Raw genomic sequence first — 22,634 nt, 5'->3', positions numbered from 1 at the left:
GATGTTCTTTCCTTTCTTCAGCTATGGAGATAAAGTAACTGGGTGAATTCAAACCTTTCTGGGCAAGAATCTGATGTGATTTTTCCATCCCCAACTTTTGGGAGAGATACTTAAAATTAATCACTTGTGTGCTAGGGTTTAGGTTTGTTTGTTTATTTAGTACACGCCAGATCTCGCAAAGACAGTGAGCTATGTGCTAATCAAACCATCTGGCCTATATAAAAAATTTATCTTCGCTAAATAATTAACAACAACTAGATGAGAAGGCTTCATTAAGGCCAGGAAAGGAACGTGTGGTGTGGGGCCAACAGAAGATAAATAAAGAAGGAAGATGAGCAACCAGTTCCGCCAACACACGTTGCCAGGGGGATATTCTGATTTCCAGGCGCCGTCAGGGTGCGGGTCGCACCGGAGGGGGGCCCAGCCCAGGCCCTGAGGGCCGCGGGGGGCCCGGGGCCTGTGGGGCCGGGGGGACCCAGAGCGTCTGAGGGCCCTGAGGGCCGCGGGGGGCCCGAGGACCGCGGCCCCGCACGGCGGCAGGCCCCAGGCCAGCCTTCCCCTTCGCGGCCCCGCCGCCAGGCCTCGGCGCAACCGCTTCGGGGCGCCGCCTCGCCGGCTCTGTCGCGACAGGCCGCGTCGCGACACCGCCCCGCGGCCGCCCGCGCCCCGGCTGTGGGGCGAGGCCCGCCTCCGAGGCCTGATTGGCCGGCGGCGGGGCGGGCCGCGCGCGGCGATTGGGCGAGGCGGGCGGGGCGGGGCTTCGGGCCGCGCCGGGGTCTGGCGGCCGCTCCGCGCCCCGCCCCGCGCGGCAGTGGCGCTGCCGGTTCGGCTCTCGCTGCCGGTTCGCGTCCCGGTCCCGGTCCCGGTCCCGGTCCCGGTCCCGGTCCCGGTCCCGGTCCCGGTCCCGGTCCCGGTCGCGGCGCGGGCCATGGCGCTGCTGCTGGAGCACGAGTTCAAGCCGCTGCCTGCCGACAAGCAGATCGAGACGCTGCCCTTCCTGGAGGCCGTGGCGCACCTGCCGCCCTTCTTCGGTGAGCCGCCGGGCCGGCGCAGCGGTGCGGGGGGGGGGGGGGCAGGTGCCCGGGGGGGCCCCGGGACCGGGGGCGGCCACCCCCGGGCAGGGCCCGGACCCGCCGCCACCGAACCGAGCCGTCCCGGGCTGCGGGCGGCCCTGCCTGGAGGGTCCCTGCTCCTGGGGGCCCCCCCCGTCCCGCTGCTGGGACCCCCAAGGTCCTGGGCGTCCCCCCCCCCCGTCCCGTCCCGGTGCCGGGACCCCCAAGGTCCTGGGCGTCCCCCCCCCCCGTCCCGTCCTGGTGCTGGGACCCCCAAGGTCCTGGGCGTCCCCATCCTGGTGCTGGGGGCCCCAAGATCCCGCGTGTCCTCCCCCATCCCAGGTGTCCCTGTCCCATCCTGGATGCCCCCCCCACTCCATCCCAGTGCTGGGGGCCCCAAGGTCCCATGTGTCCCCCCGGCCATGCTCTGGGTGTCCCCAGTCCCAGGCCCCCCCTGCTCCCCCCCGCCCCGGTGCCAGGCTCTGTCGAAGCAGGCCCCTGCGCCCGGGGTTGCATCACGGCAGCCCGGGGCCAGGCAGGCAGCAGCGGCGGCGGCCCGTCAAACCCGCCGAGCAGCAGCAGCAGCAGCAGCGTTGGGAAACGTCCCGGGGCGCCGCCGGCTCGGGGACGCCCGCGCTCGCCCCCGCCGCGCGCCGAGGTTTGGCGAAACCCAGAGCCGCGTTGGGGACGGCCTCGTCGTGTCCCCCCTCGCCGGCCAGGCGACGCCTCGAGGAGCTGCCTCGGAGCGCTCGGCCTCGAAGCCCCGCGGCGCCGAGTCCTTCCAGGCCGCGCTCGGACGGCTTGGGATGCCGGGAGGGGAAATGCCGCGTCCCCCTTTCGCTGGGGGAGCCGGAATGAGGGTGCAGGGGCGTCCCCGCTCCCGCCACCCCCCTGGGAGCATCCTGCTCGCGTCCCTGCGGCGCAGCCCTCCCTCCCGCGCGCCGCTGCAGCCTGGTGCTGCGCCCAACGCCCTCGCGCCACGGCAGCCGGTGCCGTCCCGCTCCGGGAGCCGCCGGCCTCCCACAATGTCTGCTATTATGCTGGCGGCACCGTGCGAGGCTGGAGCAGAACGTAGCGGCTGCCTGGGCTGGTAGCTGCCACGAGGGTCCTGCGCGCTGCGAGAGCTGGCGGCGCTGGCCGGAGGAATCCCCCGAGTTTTGGGAGAGCGGCGAAGGCAGGACCCGTGGCGGCAGGCCCGGCTGCGAGCGCCGTTCCTCACGTAAGGCACGCGGCTCTGGGGCAGCACGGCGCAAATCCCTTCCTGCCCCCGTGCTGGAGGCTGCACGGGGAACCGGAGAGCGAGCGATAGGTCTGGACGGAGCTGCCGCGCTCCAGGCGTGACCGGGCGCCCCTTCTCCACGCTCAGCGTTCCCGGAGATGGATGAAACGGGGCTGCGTTCGAAGCGACCTCCTGGGGAACGGGGAGGCCAGAGGGTTTCGCATGGCCCGCGCGGGAGGAGAGCCGGCCCCGCTGCCGCGGCAGCCCTCCCCGAGACCACCACCTCCTTGCTAAAAGCAGCGTCTTTGCTGCGGGTTCACCACGGGATATCGCTGCCTTGTCCCCCTCGGGGTGGTGTTCTCCTAGCCCCGGAGCGCTGGCCGGTCGTCGGAGGCTCTCTGTATCTTCGGGGTTGGGAGACGAGTGCAAAGCTAAACGACTGCTCTTTCAGCCCGAATTTCACACCCCTGCTCCGTTGTGTCCTGGCAACCCCTTCCCAGAGTGGCTGCTCCCAGGGGCCTCGTGTGAAACCTGAGCGGCCCCTTCCAGCCTGATTCACGTGTGTCTCTTGGTGCCTTTTGCCTGCTGCTAAGGTGAAGCTTGTTGGCTTTGTGGTGTCTCTCGTGTGGCCCTAATGACCGGTTTTCCTCTCTCTCCGTTTCCACAGATTGCCTCGGGACACCCATCGTGTACTCGCCGGTCAAAGCAGACCTAGCTGGAAACATCAAGGTATGGAAGGGCGCACGAGAGCTCTGACTCCTCATCTACGCTCCGGTTCCTCTAACGCACGTTCTCCTACGTCAGGAGTACTTGGATGGGGTGAACTCCTCTGAGGCAGAGGGAACGGAGAGGCAAGACCCAGAGGTGTTTAAAAGGGCTCCTTTCCGTGAGGGCTTCCGGGCTCTGCAGTGGCTGTTCCTGGTCACATACGTTTATTAGCTAGGTTTATGAGCGAAACCATCAGTTAGCAGCCGTGGTGCTCGCTGCAAGCATCACAGGACGCATCTGCCCGAGTTGCGGCCGTAAGCGGCCGTGAGAGCGCTAACCCCACTGCTCTCTGGATGCCGTGCGCTTCCGCTCTCCTCCTTCCCCGGAGACTCCAAACCTGATGGCTCCCTTCTGTGATCGTTTCAGAAAATTCGAGCAGTTTATGAAACCAACCCCGCCAAGTTCAAAACGTTGCAGAACATCCTGGAAGTGGAGAAGGAGACGTATGGCTCGGCGTGGCCGAAGACGGGTGCAACTCTGGCACTGATGTGGCTGAAAAGGTGACTCACGGCGTCAGAAGCCGTGCTGGGCTCTGGGGTGTGTCTCGGTGCTCAAGGAGCAGTCTGAGTGCCAACGGGAGTCTGTTGCAGAGAATACCTGCTGCCTGGGTTTTGGACTAGCTAAAGAAATGTTGGCATGTGCCCGTTCTCTCGAGGACCGTTTGCTCTGTGTGTGAAGGGTGTTTCTCAGCCTTGGAGTCCAAACAGCCCAGGTCTGGTCAGTCCCTTCAGGCTGGGCTTGAACGAGGCAGCAAGGGGAGATGCGTTTCGAGGGAGCAGTCTGACGCGTTGGCCCCGCCAGCAGAAATACGCCGAGCTCTTTGAGCAAGGCAGGTCTTAGCTCTGCTCGTGCTGGAGTTCAGCAGCGCGTTTAAAAGTTTGACCTTGGCCGATGTTCTCCTTTTGTCTGTTCAGATGAACGTGTATTTACATTCCACTAAATTCCAGCCGGCCTTGAGGCTTTGTGCCGCTTGCTTAAACCTCCTCTGAGCGGGATGTTGCCCGAGCCATGGGTTTCTAGAAGGAGCCGGACCACATGGGGCTCAGGAGTGTGTAGCAGGTGCAATAACTTGGGTGATCGCCTTGCTGAAGGTGGCATTGCAAACGCAGGAGACCTGCGCTTGTTCAAGTCAGCCAGGCACCCTGCAGGGCCTGCCTTCGCCAGGAACACGTGAACCTGCAGGCATCTAGGAAAGGTCTCATCCAGCAAAGGCGGCCAGTTTCCGTGCCTGACAGCTCTGCTTTCCCACAGGGGCCTGAAGTTCATGCTAGTTTTGCTGCAGAGCATCTCTGATGGCGAGAGAGATGAGGAGCACCCAAACCTCATCAGAGTGAACGCCCTGAAAGCTTATGAGATTGCTCTGAAGAAATACCACGGCTGGATGTTGCAAAAGCTCTTCACCGTGAGTGTTTGCTTCTCTGCCGGGGCTGCCACGGAGCCTGGCCAAAGCAGCGCTTCTTTAAGGCCAAGTGCTCTGCGTTCGTTGCTCTGAGCAACGATCTGCTTTAGGATAATTAAGGGCTTGGGACCATGCTCGGATGCAGAGACCCACGATCTATTTTGAACAGTATGGCCAGGGGAGCTTCTCTGACACCCCTGCTTCAGCGAGGTTCCAGCAGACCTCCCCGAATGCTGTAGCCGTTTGGGGTACCTGGTCGGAGGCTGTTAGCGCTGGGGTTGGCCCTGGCTTGGAGACGCAGGGGAACAGAACCTAAAACGGATCTGTTGCAAGGGGGCTTGTGCGCAGGCAGGGCCCTGCCGGCCGGCGGCGGGGTGGTGGTGACAGCGTGCTGGGATGGGTAGTTTGGAGGGTGCGACGTGCAGAGGAAGCTGCTCTGCTAAGTCTCTGGACTGGAGGTTTCCTCACAAGCTAACAAGCTCCGGGGATTTATTAGCTTTGTGGGACCGGCGTTCCCACGGCAGGTGCTCTTCCGTCTGCAGCTGACACAGCGCTCGCTTCTAACGGTCTTACAATTTTCCCCCGTTTTCTAGGGCTCAGTCTATGCTCTTCCATACAAGTCGGATTTGCTTAAGGCTTTAGAGAAGGGTAAAGAAGTAAAGGAGGAGGAGACCATAGAGAAGATTCATCAGTTTCTGTCAAGGGTCGCCCCCATCCTGGATGCAATTTATGAAATGTATACGAGAATGAACGCAGAGCTCAGCTACAAAGCCTAACACTCGCGCAGGACTTGTACGGCTGAGAATATGGTGCAACGATTACTACCTACGTCTCAATCACTGTGACAACTCGGGCTGTTGCCAGTTGTCAGATCACTGATTCTGGTCTGGATCTGCGGTGGATAGCCCGTTTTTTAAAAAAAATAATAATTTTCTATGGATAATACAGCAATAAAACAACGCTATCCCAAGTCAGCGTAGCATTTCACAAGCTTTTGTACAAAAGAGAAAAAACGAGTGTTTCTAGTCCTTACCACTGGGTTTATTTCTAACGTGTTGCGGGAGATGAAGCGTGGCTGGCGGCAGAGCCCGGCTGATGCTCTTTTGCCTCTGCCGCGATCCTTAAGGACCGTAACCGTTGCACCGGCGTGATGCGCGCGGCCACGGTGGCACCAGGCCCCGGACGCGTGCCCAGAGGTGCCGGATGCAGGTCTGTGACCGGGAGCGAGACTTCCCAAGTGCGGCCGGGGGCATCTGCGGCGGAAGCGCCGGCGGCTTCTCCGGTGACCGCTCGCTCCGACGGCGCCAGCCCCTGCGCGGGGCGGGACGGGACGCGCCGCCCCCGGGACCGCCAGGGCGGGCAGCGGCTGGGACCGGCCCCGCGGCCACCGGCGGCAGCGACGCTGGTGGGACCCTTCGCGGGACGTGTGCGGTACGGGGCGGCCGGGCACCGCGGGATCCCGCTGGGTTTTGGGGGTGGGGGGGGCATCCGTGCTGCCGGCCGGGGCGATGGGGGGGGTCGGAGCAGGACTCCTCGGGATCAGGCTGGAGCTGTGGGTCCAAGCGGGCACGGGGGGGATTCTGGCCCCCCCTCCCCCGGGCTCCCCGTGGTGCCGCAGGGGCCCCGATGCCGCTGCCTGGGCACAGTGGGCTCTCCCCGCTCCCAAAACACCTGGAGGAGCTGCTGGGACGCGGGCTGAAGCCTGCCCCGCCGGTGCCCCCCCCCTCACCGGTGGTGGGGGGCACCTGGTGCAGGGCCGAGCGCCCCTCTCTGCCCCCCCCCCCCGGCCCCGTCCGCGTGGGAGCCGCTCTGCCCCGCTGCCGTCCCGGGCGCCGTCTTCTCCACCCGGGATGCGGGAGCCGGCAGCGACCCACCCGCGGGGCTGCTCCGGGCTCATCCGGCCTCGGGGGCCCGGAGGGGCTGGAAGGCGAATCGAGGGGCTCCGCCGGGAGCTGCTGCTGGCGGGACGAGCGCGGACGAGGTGGCTTCTCCGGCAGAGCGCTGGTGCCCGCACCGGCCGGCCGGCGCTGCCGTAAGGCGCTGCCGGTGTTTGTGCCAAATGCCGGCGCCGGGTGTGTTCGCGCGGAGCCCGGGGGAACGGGTGACACACAGAGGTGCGTTTGTTAAGGCAGCGGCGGAGCCGACGGGCGGCCGCGCGCGCGCCCAGGTGAGCGTTTGCCTTGGCAAGGGAGCCGCAGCTCAGCGGGGCCCCTTTGATTCGGGCCGAGAGTTTCCAGCGGGGCCGAGCGCGGACGTAATGCGGTTTAACTGATTCGCTCCCGCCCGGAGCCCTTCGGCTCGACGGCGCTCCGGGGTGGCGTCCTCCCTGCATCCCGGCGCGTCCCGGCTGAGCCGGGCTGGCGAAGGAAGCGGCGAGACCCGGCCGGCCGGGAGCGACCTTCGCGGAAAGCCGGGGAGCGGTGGGAGCGCCTGCGGCGGGAGCGGGCGGGAGATTTATGTTGGACGCGAGCGAGCGCGGCCGTGCCCCTGAGCCTCGGAGAGAGGTGAGCTACGCGTTGACTCATCTGCTCCGCGGGGCGAGGAAACCTGAAGAACAAAAACCCAAATAAATAACCAGCCAAATAAAACCCAAATGACACCACCTTTCCAGGCAGCGGCCGGGCCCGTGGGACCGTCTGGGTTTACGGGACGGGGTCAGCGAGCCCGTAATTTCCAAAGCAAACTTCCTCTCGGTGCCGCTGACACCAGCGTTCGCTCCCGCCGCCCTACCTGTGTTTTCCACTTCTGCCGCTCGCTTCCGCTTTGCGTCGCCGTCGGCCGCGGCTCTGCAAGGAGCCGGGAGGGCGGCTGCACTGCCCGACCTCTCCGGGACCCCGGCTGGCCACCGGCACGGTTGCTGCTCTCCCGAGCGACAGTGACAACGTGGCATAAATCCAGCGGGATTGATCCCCCGCAAGGGGCCAGGGCTCTCCCGCGCCGCTCTCCCGGGGCAGCGTCCAGCTGCTCAAAGCCGATGGCAGCAGACAGGGATCTTCTGACCTGGCTCAGGCTTTTTTTTGCCGGTTGGAGTAGCCCAAATCAAGCCCACGGCCTGGTCTCTGGAGGGAAACGTGTTCCCGACAGGAGGCCGGTTTCCGTTTTGCCCGCTGCCGGTGGTTCCCTGGTGGTGCCCTCCAGAGGAGACCTGGGATGGGGAGAAGGAGAGGCGCTGGCCGGGCTGCGTTTGGTGCCCCTTGGCCCGCGGATGCTCCTGGCAGGATTCCCCAGCCTGGGGTCGAGGCACCGGAGGTGCCTGTCCGGTTTTTCCCGGGGAGATGCCGGGGAGATCAGTTTGCTGGGTGCGTGGAGGTGCAAAATCCGCACTGGTATGTCGTGTGTCCAGGCTGACCCTTGCAGCGCTGGCCCTTTCCACGCCGGCCGCTGGCTGCCGTCACCTCCTTGGCGGGAAGCAGCGGGATGGCACGGACAGCGGGATGAGCAGGGACAGCAGGATGGCACGGACAGCAGGATGAGCAGGGACAGCAGGACAGTGGGCAGAGCATGGGGAGCAGCCCCGGCTCGGCGCTCGTGCCGGCGCGGGGGCTCAGCGCGGCTCCGGGGGCTGCTCTCCGCGTGCCGCCGCCGCTGCCGCTGCACCGTGCCTGTGCCCCGTCCGGCTCTCGGCCTCCCGCTCTCCCTGCCGGCTCCATCGCCGGCAGCTCAAGGCCCTTTTGTGGCCGCCGGCCGCCCGGCTCTGCCCCGGGCTCCGGTCGCGGTGCACAGTCTGGGCTATATTTGGGCTTTGCCCTTGCAGCTTTTCCTTAAAGCTGTGCTTTGCCTGTGGTTTGGGCTGGGATTTCCAAGCAGGCGGGAGAAGTTGGGTGCTTCATCCTCGTGTGAAGCCTGTGGGGGCTGGCGTGCTCCCAAATCCTCGCTGCCGGCTGTGCCGGCCGGGGCTGGGGCCAGCGAGAGCCCCCGGCCCGGCTTTCGCAGGCGCACGGGGAATTTCTCGCGGAGGGGACGGCTGCCGAAGGAGGGTCCGAAGGAGGAATCGTGTCGGTGCCGGGGCTTTGCCACCCTGGTGCCGGCTGCTTCCCTGCGCAGGCTGCCGGGCGGAGGGGGCGGCTTCCCGAGGACGGGATTTCTGGAGCCGTTGGTGGCCTTGCCCGCGGCTCCGCGTGGGGCGCCGGGAGCCCCGTGCCGAGGCTGCCAGCCGGGCCGTGCCGGGGCCGGGCGCCGGGCCGCTCTAATGACACGCTGCCTAATTAGAAGCATGTTATCCAGCCGCGATCCCGGCCCGGCCCGGGAGAAGCAAGCCCCACATTATGGCTTGTCGCACGGAGCTGCAGCGGAGCAGAAAATGACACGTTCCCAGGCTGCTTTTTCTGTCTCCGAAGCCGGAGCCTGGGTTTGCGTTTCTATTTCTGGGGCGTTTTCGCGGGAAGCCGGGCTGGGGGAGCAGCTGAGGTTCCCCATCTCCCTGCCCGGCCCGGAGCCACGCGGGTCCCCGCTCCTTCGGAGGCCTCCGGGGCAGGGCACTCCGCGTTTCCCAGGATTGTTCCAGCGCTTTGCCCTCCGCGCCCTTAGCACAAGTTTCCTGAAGTCTCATTTCCCTCTTTGCAAGTGAAACCCGTCATTCCTCATCCCGGGCACTGCTTGCTCCCCGCCGCCGCGCAGCGCCGTCCCGTGCGCGTGCCCACCCTGCTCCGCCACCCTCCTCCTCCTCCTCCTCCTCCTCTGCGCTTCCAGCCAGACCCGACCTCAGCTCCCCGCTGCTCCGGCGGCCCCGGAGGCTGCCGAGGTCGGTGCCGGCCCGGCAGCGAGGGCTGCTGCCCCGCAGCCCCGCGCAGGGGTGTATCCCGGGAATGTTTTCCTTCCGTGGGTGGCGGATCCGTGCGCACAGGGTCTGCTCTGTGCCCTGTCCCGGGCTGCTCCCGAGCCGAGCCGACCGCAGCCGGGAGGGAGGCCGTGCCGCCGCCACCACCACCGCCGCCGCCGCGCTCGCCCTCCCTCCTTAAAGCCGCATCCTTTGAAGCCGGCGGAGGCGAGGGGCGACGCGGCGGCCGCGGACGCTCCGGTGCGCGGGGGCTGCCGGGGGGCCGGGGCGGGAGCGATGCCCCGCGGGAGAGCATCGCCGCTGGGTTTCCCGCTGCCGGGGTCCCTCTGCCGTGCGGACGGGCCGGGACGGGGGGGGGAGAGGCGAGCGCCCGGGGCGGGGGGGCCGCTGAGCCGTGTGCCCCGCGCAGGTGAGCGCCGCGGCATGGCCGAGGCCGAGGCCGCGCCGCGCGAGGCCGGGGACGGCCAGGGCGACGAGGGCTCGCTGCAGAACGACGCCTTCCCCCTCTCCTCGCTGGCCAACCTCTTCGAGAGCGAGGACGCCGCGTCGCCCGCCGAGGCGCCCCGCGGCCCCCCCGGCGCCGGCACCGGGGACGGCAAGCAAAACCTCCGCATGAAATTCCAGGGCGCCTTTCGGAAAGGCGCCCCCAAGCCCATGGAGCTGCTGGAGGCCACCATCTACGAGTCGGCCGTGGTGCCCGCGCCCAAGAAGGCCCCCATGGACTCGCTCTTCGACTACGGCACCTACCGCCACCAGCCCAGCGAGAACAGGCGCTGGCGCAGGAGGGTGCCCGAGTGAGTACCGCGGGGATGAGGGGACACGAGGACACAGGGATACAGGGACATGGGGATGTGGGGATGCAGGGATGCCGGGACGCGGGGACAGAGGGATGTGGAGACACGGGGATGCGGGGATGCGGGGACCCAGGGATGCGGGGATGAGGTGATATGAGGACACAGGGATACGGGGACATGGGGATGTGGGGACGTGGGGATGGGGGGATGCAGAGATGTGGGGACACAGTGATGCGGGGACGTGGGGACAGAGGGATGTGGAGACATGGGGATGTGGGGATGCAGGGATGGGGGGATGTGGGGACAGAGAGATGTGGAGACACGAGGATGTGGGGATGAGGCGATATGAGGACACAGGGATACAGGGACGTGGGGATGTGGGGACGCAGGGATGGGGGGATGCAGAGATGTGGGGACACAGTGATGCCAGGACATGGGGACAGAGGGATGTGGAGACACGGGGATGCGGGGATGAGGCAATATGAGGACACAGGGATACAGGGACATGGGGATGTGGAGATGTAGGGATGCAGGAATGTGGGGATATGGGAATGTGGGGACACAGTAATGTGGGGATTTGGGGATGTGGGGATGTGGGGACATGGGGGTGCGGTGATGAGGGGATGCAGGGAGAAGGGGACGTGGCGATGAGGGGACCTGGGGACATGGGGATGCGGGGACGTGGGGGTGCAGGGATGTGGGGACACGGGGATGTGGGGATGTGGGGACAGGGGATGCGGGAATGTGGGGACATGGAGATGTGGGGATGAGGGGACAGGGGGACATGGGGATGGGGGGACATGGGGACACAGGGACACGGGAACACAGGGATGTGGGAACAGGGGATGCGGGAATGTGGGGACACGGGGACGTGGGGATGAGGGGCCAGGGGGACATGGGGACGCAGGGACACGGGGACGTGGGGATGCAGGGATACGGGCACGGGCTCCCGGGAGCAATGGGATCGGGACGGCCCCCCCGGGGGCGCCGGCGAGCCCGCGGCTCCCGCCGCTCGCCCGGTGAAAGAGGGCTCTGTGCAGCGCCGCTCGGGCTGGCCTCGCTGGCAGCCGCCGCCGGCCGCGCTCGGCCCTCGCCGGCATCAATGGGCTTTTCAGGAGGGGCCTCCGCCCTGCGGCCCGCGCCAGGAAGCCGGGGCCGGGGGGGCCGCCCGCCGCCCGCGCACAATGCCGGCCTGTGCCGCGGCCCCCCCGCCCCGCGGCCCCGAGGCGTCGCCCGCCGGCGGCATCGCCGTCGGCGTCGCCGTCGGCATCGCTGGCGGCATCGCCGGTGGCATCGCCAGGGCGCCGGGCCCGGCCCTCCCCGCCAGCACGCCGCGGCGGGCAGGCGGGATGCTCCGAAGCGCCCCGGCTCCCCGGGGCAGGGAGACGCCGAGAGCCGCGGGGGGCCGGGCGCCAGCGGGCTGCGGGCACGGCGGGGCTCAATTGCACGGAGCGGACTGCACGCGGCAGCCGCCGGAAAGGGGGGTCTCTGCCGCCGACGTGGCCGAGCCCGGGAGGCGGCTGGGGCGATGGAGCCGGGCTGTGTCCCGCGGAGCCGGGCTGCATCCTGCGGTGCCAGGCTGCATCCTGCAGTGCTGGGCTGCATCCCTTGGTGTCATGCTGCATCCTGCGGTACCGGGCTGCATCCTGCGGTGCCGGGCTGCATCCCTTGGTGCTGGGTTGCATCCCTTGGTGTCATGCTGCATCCTGCGGTGCTGGGCTGCATCCCTTGGTGCTGGGTTGCATCCCTTGGTGTCATGCTGCATCCTGCGGTGCCGGGCTGCATCCCGCTGAGCCGGGCTGTGTCCCTTGGTGCCGCTGCCAGGGATGAGACATCCCTGCCGTTGCCTTTTATAGCAGAAACAGCAAAGCCGCCGGCCCTGGGACAGTCCCAGGAATGCCAAGCTTCCCCGGCAGCCCAGGCGAGCGGTGGCTCCGGCGGTGCCTGGCAGCTGCCCAGCCCCTGCCAACCAGTCCGGCAGGAATATCCTGCTCCGAGGGGGGCTGGAGAGCGGGGCCGGAGCCGTGTCACCCCACCTGCGTCCGTGGGGGCTTCCGCGGCCCTTTCCCCGGCAGCCCTGACCTCGCGGGAAACCGAGGCACGGAGCGGGAGCACGGCCGGGATGTGCCCCCCCCCCCGCCCCCCCCCGGCCGATCCGTAGCGCGGCCGCTCGCCTTGCAGGAAGCCGGCGCAGGGCTCCAAGGCTCCGGCTCCCAGCCCGCCGCCCGTCCTCAAGGTCTTCAACCGGCCCATCCTCTTCGACATCGTCTCCCGCGGCTCCCCGGCCGGCCTCGACGGGCTCCTCGCCTTCCTGCTGGCCCACAAGAAGCGCCTGACGGACGAGGAGTTTCGAGGTGAGGCGCCGTCCCTCCCGTCCCCGCGTCCCCCGAGGAAGGGGGGGGGGGGACCGGGGGATGGGGGGGACGGGGGATGGGGGGGGACGGGTTCCCCCGCTGAGCGCCCCGCGCCCGCAGAGCCTTCCACGGGGAAGACCTGCCTGCCCAAGGCGCTGCTCAACCTCAGCGGCGGCAGGAACGACACCATCCCCGTGCTGCTCGACGTCGCCGAGAGGACCGGCAACACCCGCGAGTTCATCAACTCGCCCTTCCGGGACGTCTACTACCGAGGTGGGGTCGGGGGGCAAGGGGGGGTGGACGGGGGGCGGCCGGGGGCAGCGGGGCGCTGACGGACCCGCCGCCGCTGCAGGGCAGACGGCGCTGCACATCGCCATCGAGCGCCGCTGCAAGCACTACGTGGAGCTGCTGGTGGAGAAGGGGGCGGACGTGCACGCCCAGGCCCGCGGCCGCTTCTTCCAGCCCAAGGACGAGGGCGGCTACTTCTACTTCGGTGAGCCGGAGGCGACGGGGGCGGCGAGCGGGCGCGAGCCGAGCCCCGGCGCAGCTCGGCGCACCCGCCACGCCGCCCCTCCGCCCTCGCTCCGCAGGCGAGCTGCCCCTCTCGCTGGCCGCCTGCACCAACCAGCCCCACATCGTGCACTACCTGGCCGAGAACGGGCACAAGCAGGCCGACCTGCGGCGCCAGGACTCCCGCGGCAACACCGCGCTGCACGCCCTGGTGGCCATCGCCGACAACACCCGCGACAACACCAAGTTCGTCACCAAGATGTACGACCTGCTGCTCGTCAAGTGCGCCAAGCTCTTCCCCGACGCCAACCTCGAGGCCCTGCTCAACAACGACGGCCTCTCCCCGCTCATGATGGCCGCCAAGACCGGCAAGATCGGGGTACGGCGGCACCCCCCCGTCTCCCCCGCCGCGTCCCCGCTGAGCCCCGGCGTGCTCGGTGCACGTGCCCGGAGATGCTTGCGGAAGGACGCGGCCGTGCACCCAGCCGGGTTGCGGGTCCGGTTAAAAACGCCGAAGCCGGGACGTTCCCGGGGGCTGGGTCTGAGCGGTCCTGCCCCACCGCAGATATTCCAGCACATCATCCGTCGGGAGATCACGGACGAGGACGCCCGGCACCTCTCGCGCAAGTTCAAGGACTGGGCGTACGGCCCCGTCTACTCCTCGCTCTACGACCTCTCCTCGCTGGACACCTGCGGCGAGGAGGTGTCCGTGCTGGAGATCCTGGTCTACAACAGCAAGATCGAGGTGCGGGGAGGGAGCCGGCGGGGCGGGGGGGACGGCGGTGGTGGGGCGCCCGGTCCCCCGCTGACGCCGGCCGCCGTCCCCGCAGAACCGCCACGAGATGTTGGCCGTGGAGCCCATCAACGAGCTGCTGCGCGACAAGTGGCGCAAGTTTGGGGCCGTCTCCTTCTACATCAGCGTGGTCTCCTACCTCTGCGCCATGGTCATCTTCACCCTCGTCGCCTACTACCGCCCCATGGAAGGCACCGTGAGTCCCGCGCCCGCCCTCGGTGGCGTTTTCTGGGCTTTCTGCCCCAAAGAAGAGCTGCTTGTCCCCGGGGGGCTGCAGTGCAGCTCAGCGCGGGATCCCGGGACCGGGGCGGCTCCGGGACACGCCGCTGACTTGTCCTTTCCCTGCAGCCCCCCTATCCATACACCACCACCGTGGACTACCTGCGGCTGGCGGGGGAGATCATCACCCTCTTCACCGGTGTCCTGTTCTTCTTCACCAATGTCAGTGCTGCGGCGGGGACGGGGGGCAGCAGGGCCCTCGTGGGCTCCAAGCCGGGTGCCCCGAGGCCTGGTGATGGGCTCTGGACACGGTGACCTGCCCTGCCGTGCGGGGACTCGCTCCCACCGCGTCCCAGCTCCTCTCCAACCTCTCCCTCTCTCCCCCCAGATCAAGGATCTGTTCATGAAAAAATGTCCGGGCATCAACTCCTTCTTCATAGACGGCTCCTTCCAGCTGCTCTAGTGAGTGGAGAAGCCCGGGCTCCTCTCGGAGCTGGCGCGTCCCCGGGGCTTGCGAGGGGCCGGCGCTGGGGCTCACACCGCGCTCTCCTCCAGCTTCATCTACTCGGTGCTGGTGATCGTCACGGCGGGGCTGTACCTGGGCGGCATCGAGGCGTACCTGGCCGTCATGGTCTTCGCGCTGGTCCTGGGCTGGATGAACGCGCTCTACTTCACCAGGGGGCTCAAGCTCACCGGCACCTACAGCATCATGATCCAGAAGGTCAGGCGGTGACTGGGGTCTTCTCCTCGCCGGGCAGGACCTGCTCCTCGTTGCGCCGGTTTCTCGCGGTGGGGTCTCCGTTGCAAGGCCCGCACGGCTCACCTCCGTCTCCATCGCTTCCAGATCCTCTTCAAAGACCTTTTCCGCTTCCTCCTGGTCTACTTGCTCTTCATGATCGGCTACGCGTCAGGTAGGCGGGCGTGTGGGGGCCGGCGGGCGCGGGCAGGGCTCTCCTCTTCCCCGCCTGCCGCGGCCCCCCCCGGACTCGCTGTCCCTCTGCCTCCTCCCCACCCAGCTCTGGTCTCTCTCCTGAACCCGTGTCCCAGCACCGAGTCCTGCGGCGAGGAGCCGTCCAACTGCACGGTGCCCACCTACCCCTCGTGCCGGGACAGCCAGACCTTCAGCACCTTCCTGCTCGACCTCTTCAAGCTCACCATCGGCATGGGCGACCTGGAGATGCTCGAGAGCGCCAAGTACCCCGGCGTCTTCATCATCCTGCTCGTCACCTACATCATCCTCACCTTCGTGCTCCTCCTCAACATGCTCATCGCCCTCATGGGAGAGACCGTGGGCCAAGTCTCCAAGGAGAGCAAGCACATCTGGAAGCTGCAGGTAGGACTCAGGCTGGCCGTTCCCGGGGGGTGGGCAATGCCCGGGGTGGTCTCCAGCCTTGCCTCCAGCCCCAATGGCTGAGAGGTCCCTGCTGTCCCTGGCAGTGGGCCACCACCATCCTGGACATCGAGCGCTCCTTCCCGGTGTTCCTGCGGAAAGCCTTCCGCTCGGGGGAGATGGTCACCGTGGGGAAGGGCACGGACGGGACCCCCGACCGCCGCTGGTGCTTCAGGTACAGGCGGGCGCCCCGGCGGCGCGGGAGCTGCCGAGCCCGGCGCCGCGGTGGCCAGGCCCAGCCGGGGAAGGGCCGCTTGGGCCGGCCGGGCCGGAGCTGGGGCGCTCTGCCCCGCTGCGGCGATGGGAATTTGGGGGGCAGCAGCCGCCATGCTCGTCTGCACGTTAACGACGCCGCGCGGCCGGCGGGGCGCACGGCAGGGACTCGCGGGTGGTGCTTAGGGCTCCCGGCGAACATGGAGGACAGATGCCCGCTACCGACTACGGCAGCGCTTCACGGAACAGCTGTTAGCGACTCGCTGTCAGGCCTCGTTAGAGCCGGGGGCTTGTGCTAGTCTGGAGCCGGGCGGTGTCGCCTGAATCGCTCCCGCGCGGGGCTCGGGGGCCGTTTGCCTCGGGGCAGGGGGTGGGGGCGGTGGGGGCCAGCACGGGGACGCGGGGATGCAGGCATGGGGATGCAGGGATGCAGGTGTGGGGATAAGGGGATGCAGGTGTGGGGACATGGGGATGCAGGCATGGGGATGCGGGGATGCAGGGATGCAGGCGTGGGGATGCAAGTGTGGGATGCAGGGATGCAGGCATGGGGATGCAGATGTGGGGATGCAGATGTGGGATGCAGGCATGTGGACGCAAGGATGCAGGTGTGGGGATGCAGGAATGCAGGTGTGGGGACATGGGGATGCAGGCATGGGGACACAGGGATGCAGGCATGGGGATGTGGGGATGCAGGTGTGGGGATGCAGGGATGCAGGCGTGGGGACACAGGGATGCAAGCGTAGGGATGCAGATGTGGGGATGCAGGGATGCAGGCGTGGGGGATGCAGGCGTGAGGACACAGGGATACGGGTGGGGGGGCATGGGGATGCAGGTGTGGGGATGCAGAGGTGTGAGGACGTAAGCATGGGGACACAGGGATGCAGGCATGGGACATAGGCATGGGACACAGGGATGTAGGCATGGGGACACAGGGATGCAGGCATGGGACACGGGGACGCGGGTGCCCTGTGTCCCTGGTTCGGGGCCCCCATCCTGGTGGGTGCCCTGGGCAGGGGCAGGGGCAGGGGCAGGGGCAGGGGCAGCGGCGGCAGCTCCTCCGGTCGGACCTGCTCCCGCAGGGTGGACGAGGTGAACTGGTCCCACTGGAACCAGAACCTGGGCATCATCAGCGAGGACCCGGGCAAGAGCGACACGTACCAGTACTACGGCTTCTCCCACACCGTGGGCCGCCTGCGGCGAGGTGAGCGCCGGGTCCCGGGGGGGACGAACCCCCCCACCCCAACCCCCCCCCCCCCCCCCGCCGCCACCGCCGGGCGCCTCTGAGCCGCTGCCGCCCCCGCAGATCGCTGGTCCACGGTGGTGCCGCGCGTGGTGGAGCTGAACAAGAGCGCGCAGCCGGAGGAGGTGGTGGTGCCGCTGGGCTCCGTGGGCGCCGCGGACCCCCGCGACCGCCGCCACGGCCCCGCCACCGCTGCCTCCCCGCTCTAGCGGCCCGCTCCTCAGGGATCTGCCCGGCCTCTCCTCCACCGCCGTCGCCCCCGGCGGGTGCCGCTTTCGGCCGGGGGGCAGCCCAGTCCCGTGGCCGCTGCTCCGCTCCCCCGGCCGAGCGCAGCCCCCCACGCCGTGCCGGGACCGGGTGCCGCGGCTGCAGGCAGGCGGGCAGGCAGCGATGCCGCCCCCCGGCACCGCGTGGAGCCCGGCGGTGCTCGCCACACGTTTTTGCACAGGATTTGTACGACTATTTATTTAGGAATAAAGGCTGATCTGCAGCCCCCGTGTCCGCGGCTCATTTGGGCTTGTCACCGCGGGCCGGGCGCCGGGGGGAGGCAGGAGCCGGCTCCCTGCATGGGGTGCATGCCCGTGCCATGCCGTGCCGTGCCATGCTGTGCTGTGCCATGCTGTGCTGTGCCATACCATGCTGTGCTGTGCTATACCATGTCATGCTGTACCATGCCATGCTGTGCCATGCCGTGCTGTGCTGTGCCATGCCATGTCATGCCGTGCTGTGTCGTGCTGTGCCATGCCATGCCATGCCATGCCTTGCCTTGCCATGCCATGCCATGCTGTGCCGTGCCATGTTATGCCATGCCGTGCCATGCCGTGCCAGGCCATGGCTCCAGCGTGGCGAAGCCCAGCGCCCACCTGGAGCAGGCTGAGGGCCACCAGGGCCGGGGCACGCCGTGCCTCCGAGCCGCGCAGGGCCGCACCGTGCAGCACCCGGCGTCGCCCCGGCCCTGGCGCGTTGCCGGCAGGGTGCAGCGCCCGGCGCAGGTCTGGTGCAAGCCGGTGGCGCCGGGCAGCAGTGCACGAGCGCGGCGCGGGGGCTGCGGCGGTGCCGCGCTGCGGTGTCGCCGGGATCCCGCTCCCCACTGGAGGGCACCACACACCGTGCAATGCCCGGATCCGGCTCTGCCAGGCAGGAAGGCGAGTGCTGGGTCCCTGCCCATAACGGAGCCGGGATAACAGGGCTGGGATAACAGGGCCACCCCCGGGCACCGCTCCGGCTCCCATCGCCGCGATGCTCCGGCTTTGCTGGGGTCGTGCTGCATCGCCAGCAGCGTGCGGTCCTGCCGAGCCCGGTGCCTGCGCGGCCTGCCGTGCCGGGGAGCTCGTGCAGCCCCACTGCTGGGCTGGCGGAGAGCCTGGCAGTGCAACGAGTACTGCGTGGCCTCAGCATGGCGGGAGGCCGGGAGCTGGCGTCCCACTCACCCCGGGGCCGCTGCAGCCGGCTAGCGGGTCTCTGCCCGCCTGCTCCGCTCAGCTGTCGGCGCAGCAGCACGGGGCTTTGCGGAGCCGGCCGGCCGTGCCGGAGTGACAAACGCGGGTGGCACCAGGCGCTTCTCGGGAGTGCATCCTCGGGGAAAGCACGGGACTGATGCCCAGCCCAGGCCTGGGACCGGAGGCGGCGCTGAGCGCACGGCGCAGATCCTGGGCCCATCGCAGGGTGAGCTGTGCCGGTTCTGTGCCGGGACCTGCCGACGCTCGGGAGCTTTCTCTGCATCCTCCTGCCAGCAGGGTCCCGGAGCATCTGCGGGGATGGAGGTGCCATGCTGCATGGCCTGGGCGTTGCTGCGGAGAGGTGCAAATGCCCTTTTTTGCCCTGTTTTGCCCTTTTTTTGCCCCTTCTGGGGGCACAGCAGTAGCCGGGAGGGCAAAGCAGCCCTGCAAGTAACGGCTGCGGGGTGCAAAGGCAGCCGGGTGCGGGTGAGCCTGGCGCGGTAAATACCGCCAGGCAAAGCCGGCTGCCCTGCACCGCCCCGCGCCAGGGAGGCTCAATTACCGCCGGGATCGGAACGGCATTTTGTCATGCTGTGGCATGACATGCTCCGGCGGCACGGCGGAAATCGCGGTGCTGGCGGCCAGGAGCGTGGCCGGCTGTGCTGGCTCCCGGCCGAGGAGGTGCAAGGAGCTGGCGCGTGGGGAGCAGCGGGGCCGGGACGCAGCCTCAGGCGACACGTCGGCGTGGGACCGTGCCGGCTGCTGCGCTGGCGGAGCGGCGTGATGGATCGCCTGGCGCCGTGCCCGCTCGTAGGTGCGCCCACGTCCTTGAAACAGCCGGGCACGCTGCAGCACACCGGCCCCCGGCCGCGGCAGTGCCACCGGCGCAGACAGCGCTGGAGCCTCCGGTGCCGCTCCGGGGACCATCCTGCTCCCGGGGCGCCGGCTCCTCGCCCCCACGACCGGTGCACTCCTCATACCCGCTGTGCGGGGCCACGTGCTGTGCACGGCCACGGTGCATGGCTGCAGCAGTGCGGGGCTGCCACGCATGGCCCAAGGGCGAGCAGAGCAGCCTCGCTGTTCACTGCCTGCGGCCATCAGCAGCACCTGCAGCGAGATGTGCGCGGCCCTGGTGAGATGCATGTGGCCCTGGTGAGATGCACGTGGCTCTGGTGAGATGCACATGGCTCTGGTGAGATGCACGTGGCTCTGGTGAGATGCGTGTGGCTCCGGTGAGATGCATGTGGCCCTGGTGAGATGCATGTGGCAGAGTCTAGTTGGAGGCCTGTAGCTAGCGGTGTCCCCCAGGGGTCAGTACTGGGTCCAGTCTTGTTCAACTTCTTCATCAGTGACCTGGATGAAGGCACAGAGTGCACCCTCAGCAAGTTTGCTGATGATACAGAACTGGGAGGAGTGGCCGATGCACCAGAGGGCTGTGCTGCCATTCAGAGGGACCTGGACAGGCTGGAGAGGTGGGCGGAGAGGAACCTCATGAAGTTCAACAAAGGGAAGTGCAGGTTCCTGCACCTAGGGAGGAATAACCCCATGCACCAGGACAGGTTGGGGGTTGACCTGCTGGAAAGCAGCTCTGCGGAGAAGGACCTGGGAGTGCTGGTGGACACCAAGTTAAGCATGAGGCAGCAATGTGCCCTTGTGGCCAAGAAGGCCAATGGTATCCTGGGGTGCACTAGGAAGAGTGTTGCCAGCAGGTCGAGGGAGGTGATTCTCCCCCTCTACTCAGCCCTGGTGAGGCCACACCTGGAGTACTGCGTCCAGTTCTGGGCTCCCCAGTACAAGAGGGATGTGGCACTACTGGAGCAAGTCCAGCAAAGGGCCACAAAGATGATGAGGGGACTGGAGCATCTCTCCTATGAGGAAAGGCTGAGAGAGCTGGGCCTGTTCAGCCTGGAGAAGAGAAGGCTGAGGGGGGATCTTATCAATGTGTACAAGTATGTGAAGGGAGGGTGTCGAGAGGATGGAGCCAGACTCTTTTCAGTGGTGCCGAGCGACAGGACGCGAGGCAACGGGCACAAACTGAAACACAGACACTTCCATCTGAACATGAGGAAAAACTTCTTCACTGTGAGGGTGACAGAGCACTGGAACAGGTTGCCCCGAGAGGTGGTGGAGTCTCCTTCTCTGGAGATATTCAAAACCTGCCTGGATGTGATCCTGTACAATGTGCTGTAGGTGACCCTGCTTGAGCAGGGGGGTTGGACTAGATGATCTCCAGAGGTCCCTGCCAACCTCAACCATTCTGTGATTCTGGCGAGATGCACATGGCCCTGGCAAGATGCGCGTGGCCCTGGTGAGATGCACGTGGCCCTGGTGAGATGCACGTGGCCCTGGTGAGATGCACGTGGCCCTGGTGAGATGAACTTGGCGGGGCCCTGGGGACGAGGGCAGGGAGGGGAGTGCGGGCGGCTGCACTGCAGGGTCGTCCTGTCCCCCTGCACCCCGCAGCCCCGTCCCGGGGCCGAACCCACCCAGAGGGCTGGAGCAGAGAGCCCTGCCCGGGGCCGTGCCAGCTGGATCCGGCCCCGTTTGCAGAGCAAAGCGCAGCAAACCACCCCGCTCGTGCCCCCCCCCCCCCCCCGGGCCCTGCCTGCTCCTGCGGCAAGCGATAAACGGGGCAGCGCCGGTGCAAAGTCACTGCCCTGCTCCCCGCTAGGTCCCTTCCCGCCTGCCGCCGGTTTCCCAGCCGCCCGGCCCGGCCCCAGCACCGCTCACCCGGCAGAAACCGGGGCACTTCATCTTCCAAGCTGATTACTCGCCGTTAGCTTTAACTGCGCTGTCGCCGTTTAAATGTGATTTACATATATCTCTCATATTGTGGTTTAAGTATTTCCCCAGGGCGAGGGAATGAATAAGTTTCATTATCGCTGCTTAGGCAGGGCTGCGGCTCCGGCTCCCGCCTCGCGCCGCGGAACCGAGCGCGGAGCCCGGCCGGCTCCAGCCTTCGTGCGAGAGGGTTTGAAGCCGCTAAGCTTTGCTTCCAGCTAGGGTCAAGCCGGGTTTCCACCCGGCCGGGGGTGGGGGGGACATGAAACCCGGCCCCGGGCAGCCGCTCGCAGGAGCCGGCGGGGCGGCGAGAGCCCTCGCGGGGCGTCGGGCTGCTTCTGCACCGGCCACGGCTCCAAAAACAGGATTTTCCAGCTTAATTGGCAATAAACCAGTGTTTTCCCCATGCAAACATCCCGGAGCCGAGGGGACGTACGTGAGCGGGTTGCAAAAGAGCCCGGGAAGCACGAGGAGCATCCGCTGCCTCATCCCGGCTCCCGCTGCCGGCTGCGCTCCTGCGACGGGGCACCGCGGCCACGGCGGCACCGGTTCGGGCTGCGTTTGGCCCCTTTTTCCAGGTGCCCTGCGGCTCGCGGTGGGTTTCCCCAGGGCTTTGCCGGGCGCAGGCTCGGCACCGGCTCCTCCGCGCCGCCCCGCAGCGGTGAGCAGCCCCGCGGAGGGGAGACGGCCGTGCTCGTCATCCCCAGCGCGGCGGGCGGGAGCGAGGTTATTTTTAGATAAATCTAAAGCTTAATTTGTGAAGCTAATATCAATCAAAATGAGAGATGGGGTTTTTTTTTTTTTTTTTTTTAAGCCCTTTTGCAGCCGTGCAATTTATATCGCCTGTCTCTTCGCCTCGCTCCCAAACCGTGGAGGCGGCCTGGCAGCTCAGTTCCAGCCTCCCTTGGAAATCACCAGGATTGGTTTAATCGAGAGATATTTGCAGAGCAGAAATGCCCACGTCGGCCCCGGCGCCGGGTTATGAAGCTGCCGGGGCAGCGCCGGGGCTGTGCACCGGAGCCGGAGGAGCGGCGCATCCTGGGGCCGTATCCCGCCCGGTTCCAGCGTCGCCCCCCCCGAGCCGCTCCGGCCGCGCGGCTCGGACCCTGCCGGCGCGGGGCTCCAGCGCACGCGGGCGCCTGCCGAAGAGGGACGCGCGCATTTTGCATTATGCATTTGAAATCTGCCCCTGTCCGGCGAAATCCCCCTCCAAGACGGATCTATCTGAGGGGAGAATTAAACTGCTAAATAATAAAAACCCCGTGCGCCGCCTAATGAAATGTAATGACTTGGAGGCCGGCAAGATGAATCGAGCCGTCCCTCACCGCCGCTCGCCCTGATTTATAGTGACGGGGTAAATATGAGCGCGGCATCTTTAATGAGCCCCTCTTCGGAGGGGGAGCCGGGAGGGCAGCGACGTTCCCGCGGGCCCTGGTGCCCCCGGCTTGCGGTGCCTCACACCAGCCTGGCCGGCTCCGGCTGCCAGCGAGGTTTCCGGGGAGGAAAGGGAGCCAGAAGCAGCCACCCAAGCTCTGGGAAGCGCGGTGGAGGCGCTGGAGCTGGGATGCTCCGGCCGTGTCCCGCGCCCCTGTGCCAGCTACAGCAGCAGCCGCTTTGGATGACAACCCCCAAGCAAGTATTTCCCCCCAGACAGCCCAAGTTCGACGCACCAGGCAGGCAATTCCC

The 22,634-nt window shown here is 67.3% G+C and overlaps 2 protein-coding genes across 2 annotated transcripts; both read left to right on the top strand.

The window, feature by feature from the left end:
- The first annotated feature begins 885 nt into the window (after positions 1-885).
- GLTP (glycolipid transfer protein) lies at positions 886-5,452 on the top strand. Its single transcript, XM_067306926.1, has 5 exons — positions 886-1,031; positions 2,939-3,000; positions 3,406-3,539; positions 4,291-4,441; positions 5,032-5,452. Exons 1-5 carry the CDS (start codon positions 929-931, stop codon positions 5,212-5,214), a joined length of 633 nt encoding a protein of 210 aa, XP_067163027.1. The 5' UTR covers positions 886-928; the 3' UTR covers positions 5,215-5,452.
- A 4,186-nt stretch (positions 5,453-9,638) lies between these two features.
- On the top strand, positions 9,639-17,146 carry TRPV4 (transient receptor potential cation channel subfamily V member 4). The gene is made up of 15 exons (XM_067306912.1): positions 9,639-10,009; positions 12,191-12,363; positions 12,484-12,636; positions 12,716-12,856; positions 12,954-13,252; positions 13,439-13,618; positions 13,704-13,862; positions 14,015-14,107; positions 14,274-14,347; positions 14,441-14,606; positions 14,730-14,796; positions 14,902-15,218; positions 15,323-15,450; positions 16,568-16,689; positions 16,792-17,146. The coding sequence occupies exons 1-15, from the start codon at positions 9,639-9,641 to the stop codon at positions 16,935-16,937; spliced, it is 2,589 nt and encodes an 862-aa protein (XP_067163013.1). The 3' UTR covers positions 16,938-17,146.
- Positions 17,147-22,634: the final 5,488 nt, after the last annotated feature.

This window comes from Apteryx mantelli, chromosome 17 (genome assembly GCF_036417845.1).
Source record: "Apteryx mantelli isolate bAptMan1 chromosome 17, bAptMan1.hap1, whole genome shotgun sequence".
Classification (NCBI taxonomy): domain Eukaryota; kingdom Metazoa; phylum Chordata; class Aves; order Apterygiformes; family Apterygidae; genus Apteryx; species Apteryx mantelli.
Note: the sequence above shows the minus strand (reverse complement) of the source record. Positions and strands in the feature narration are given on the sequence as shown.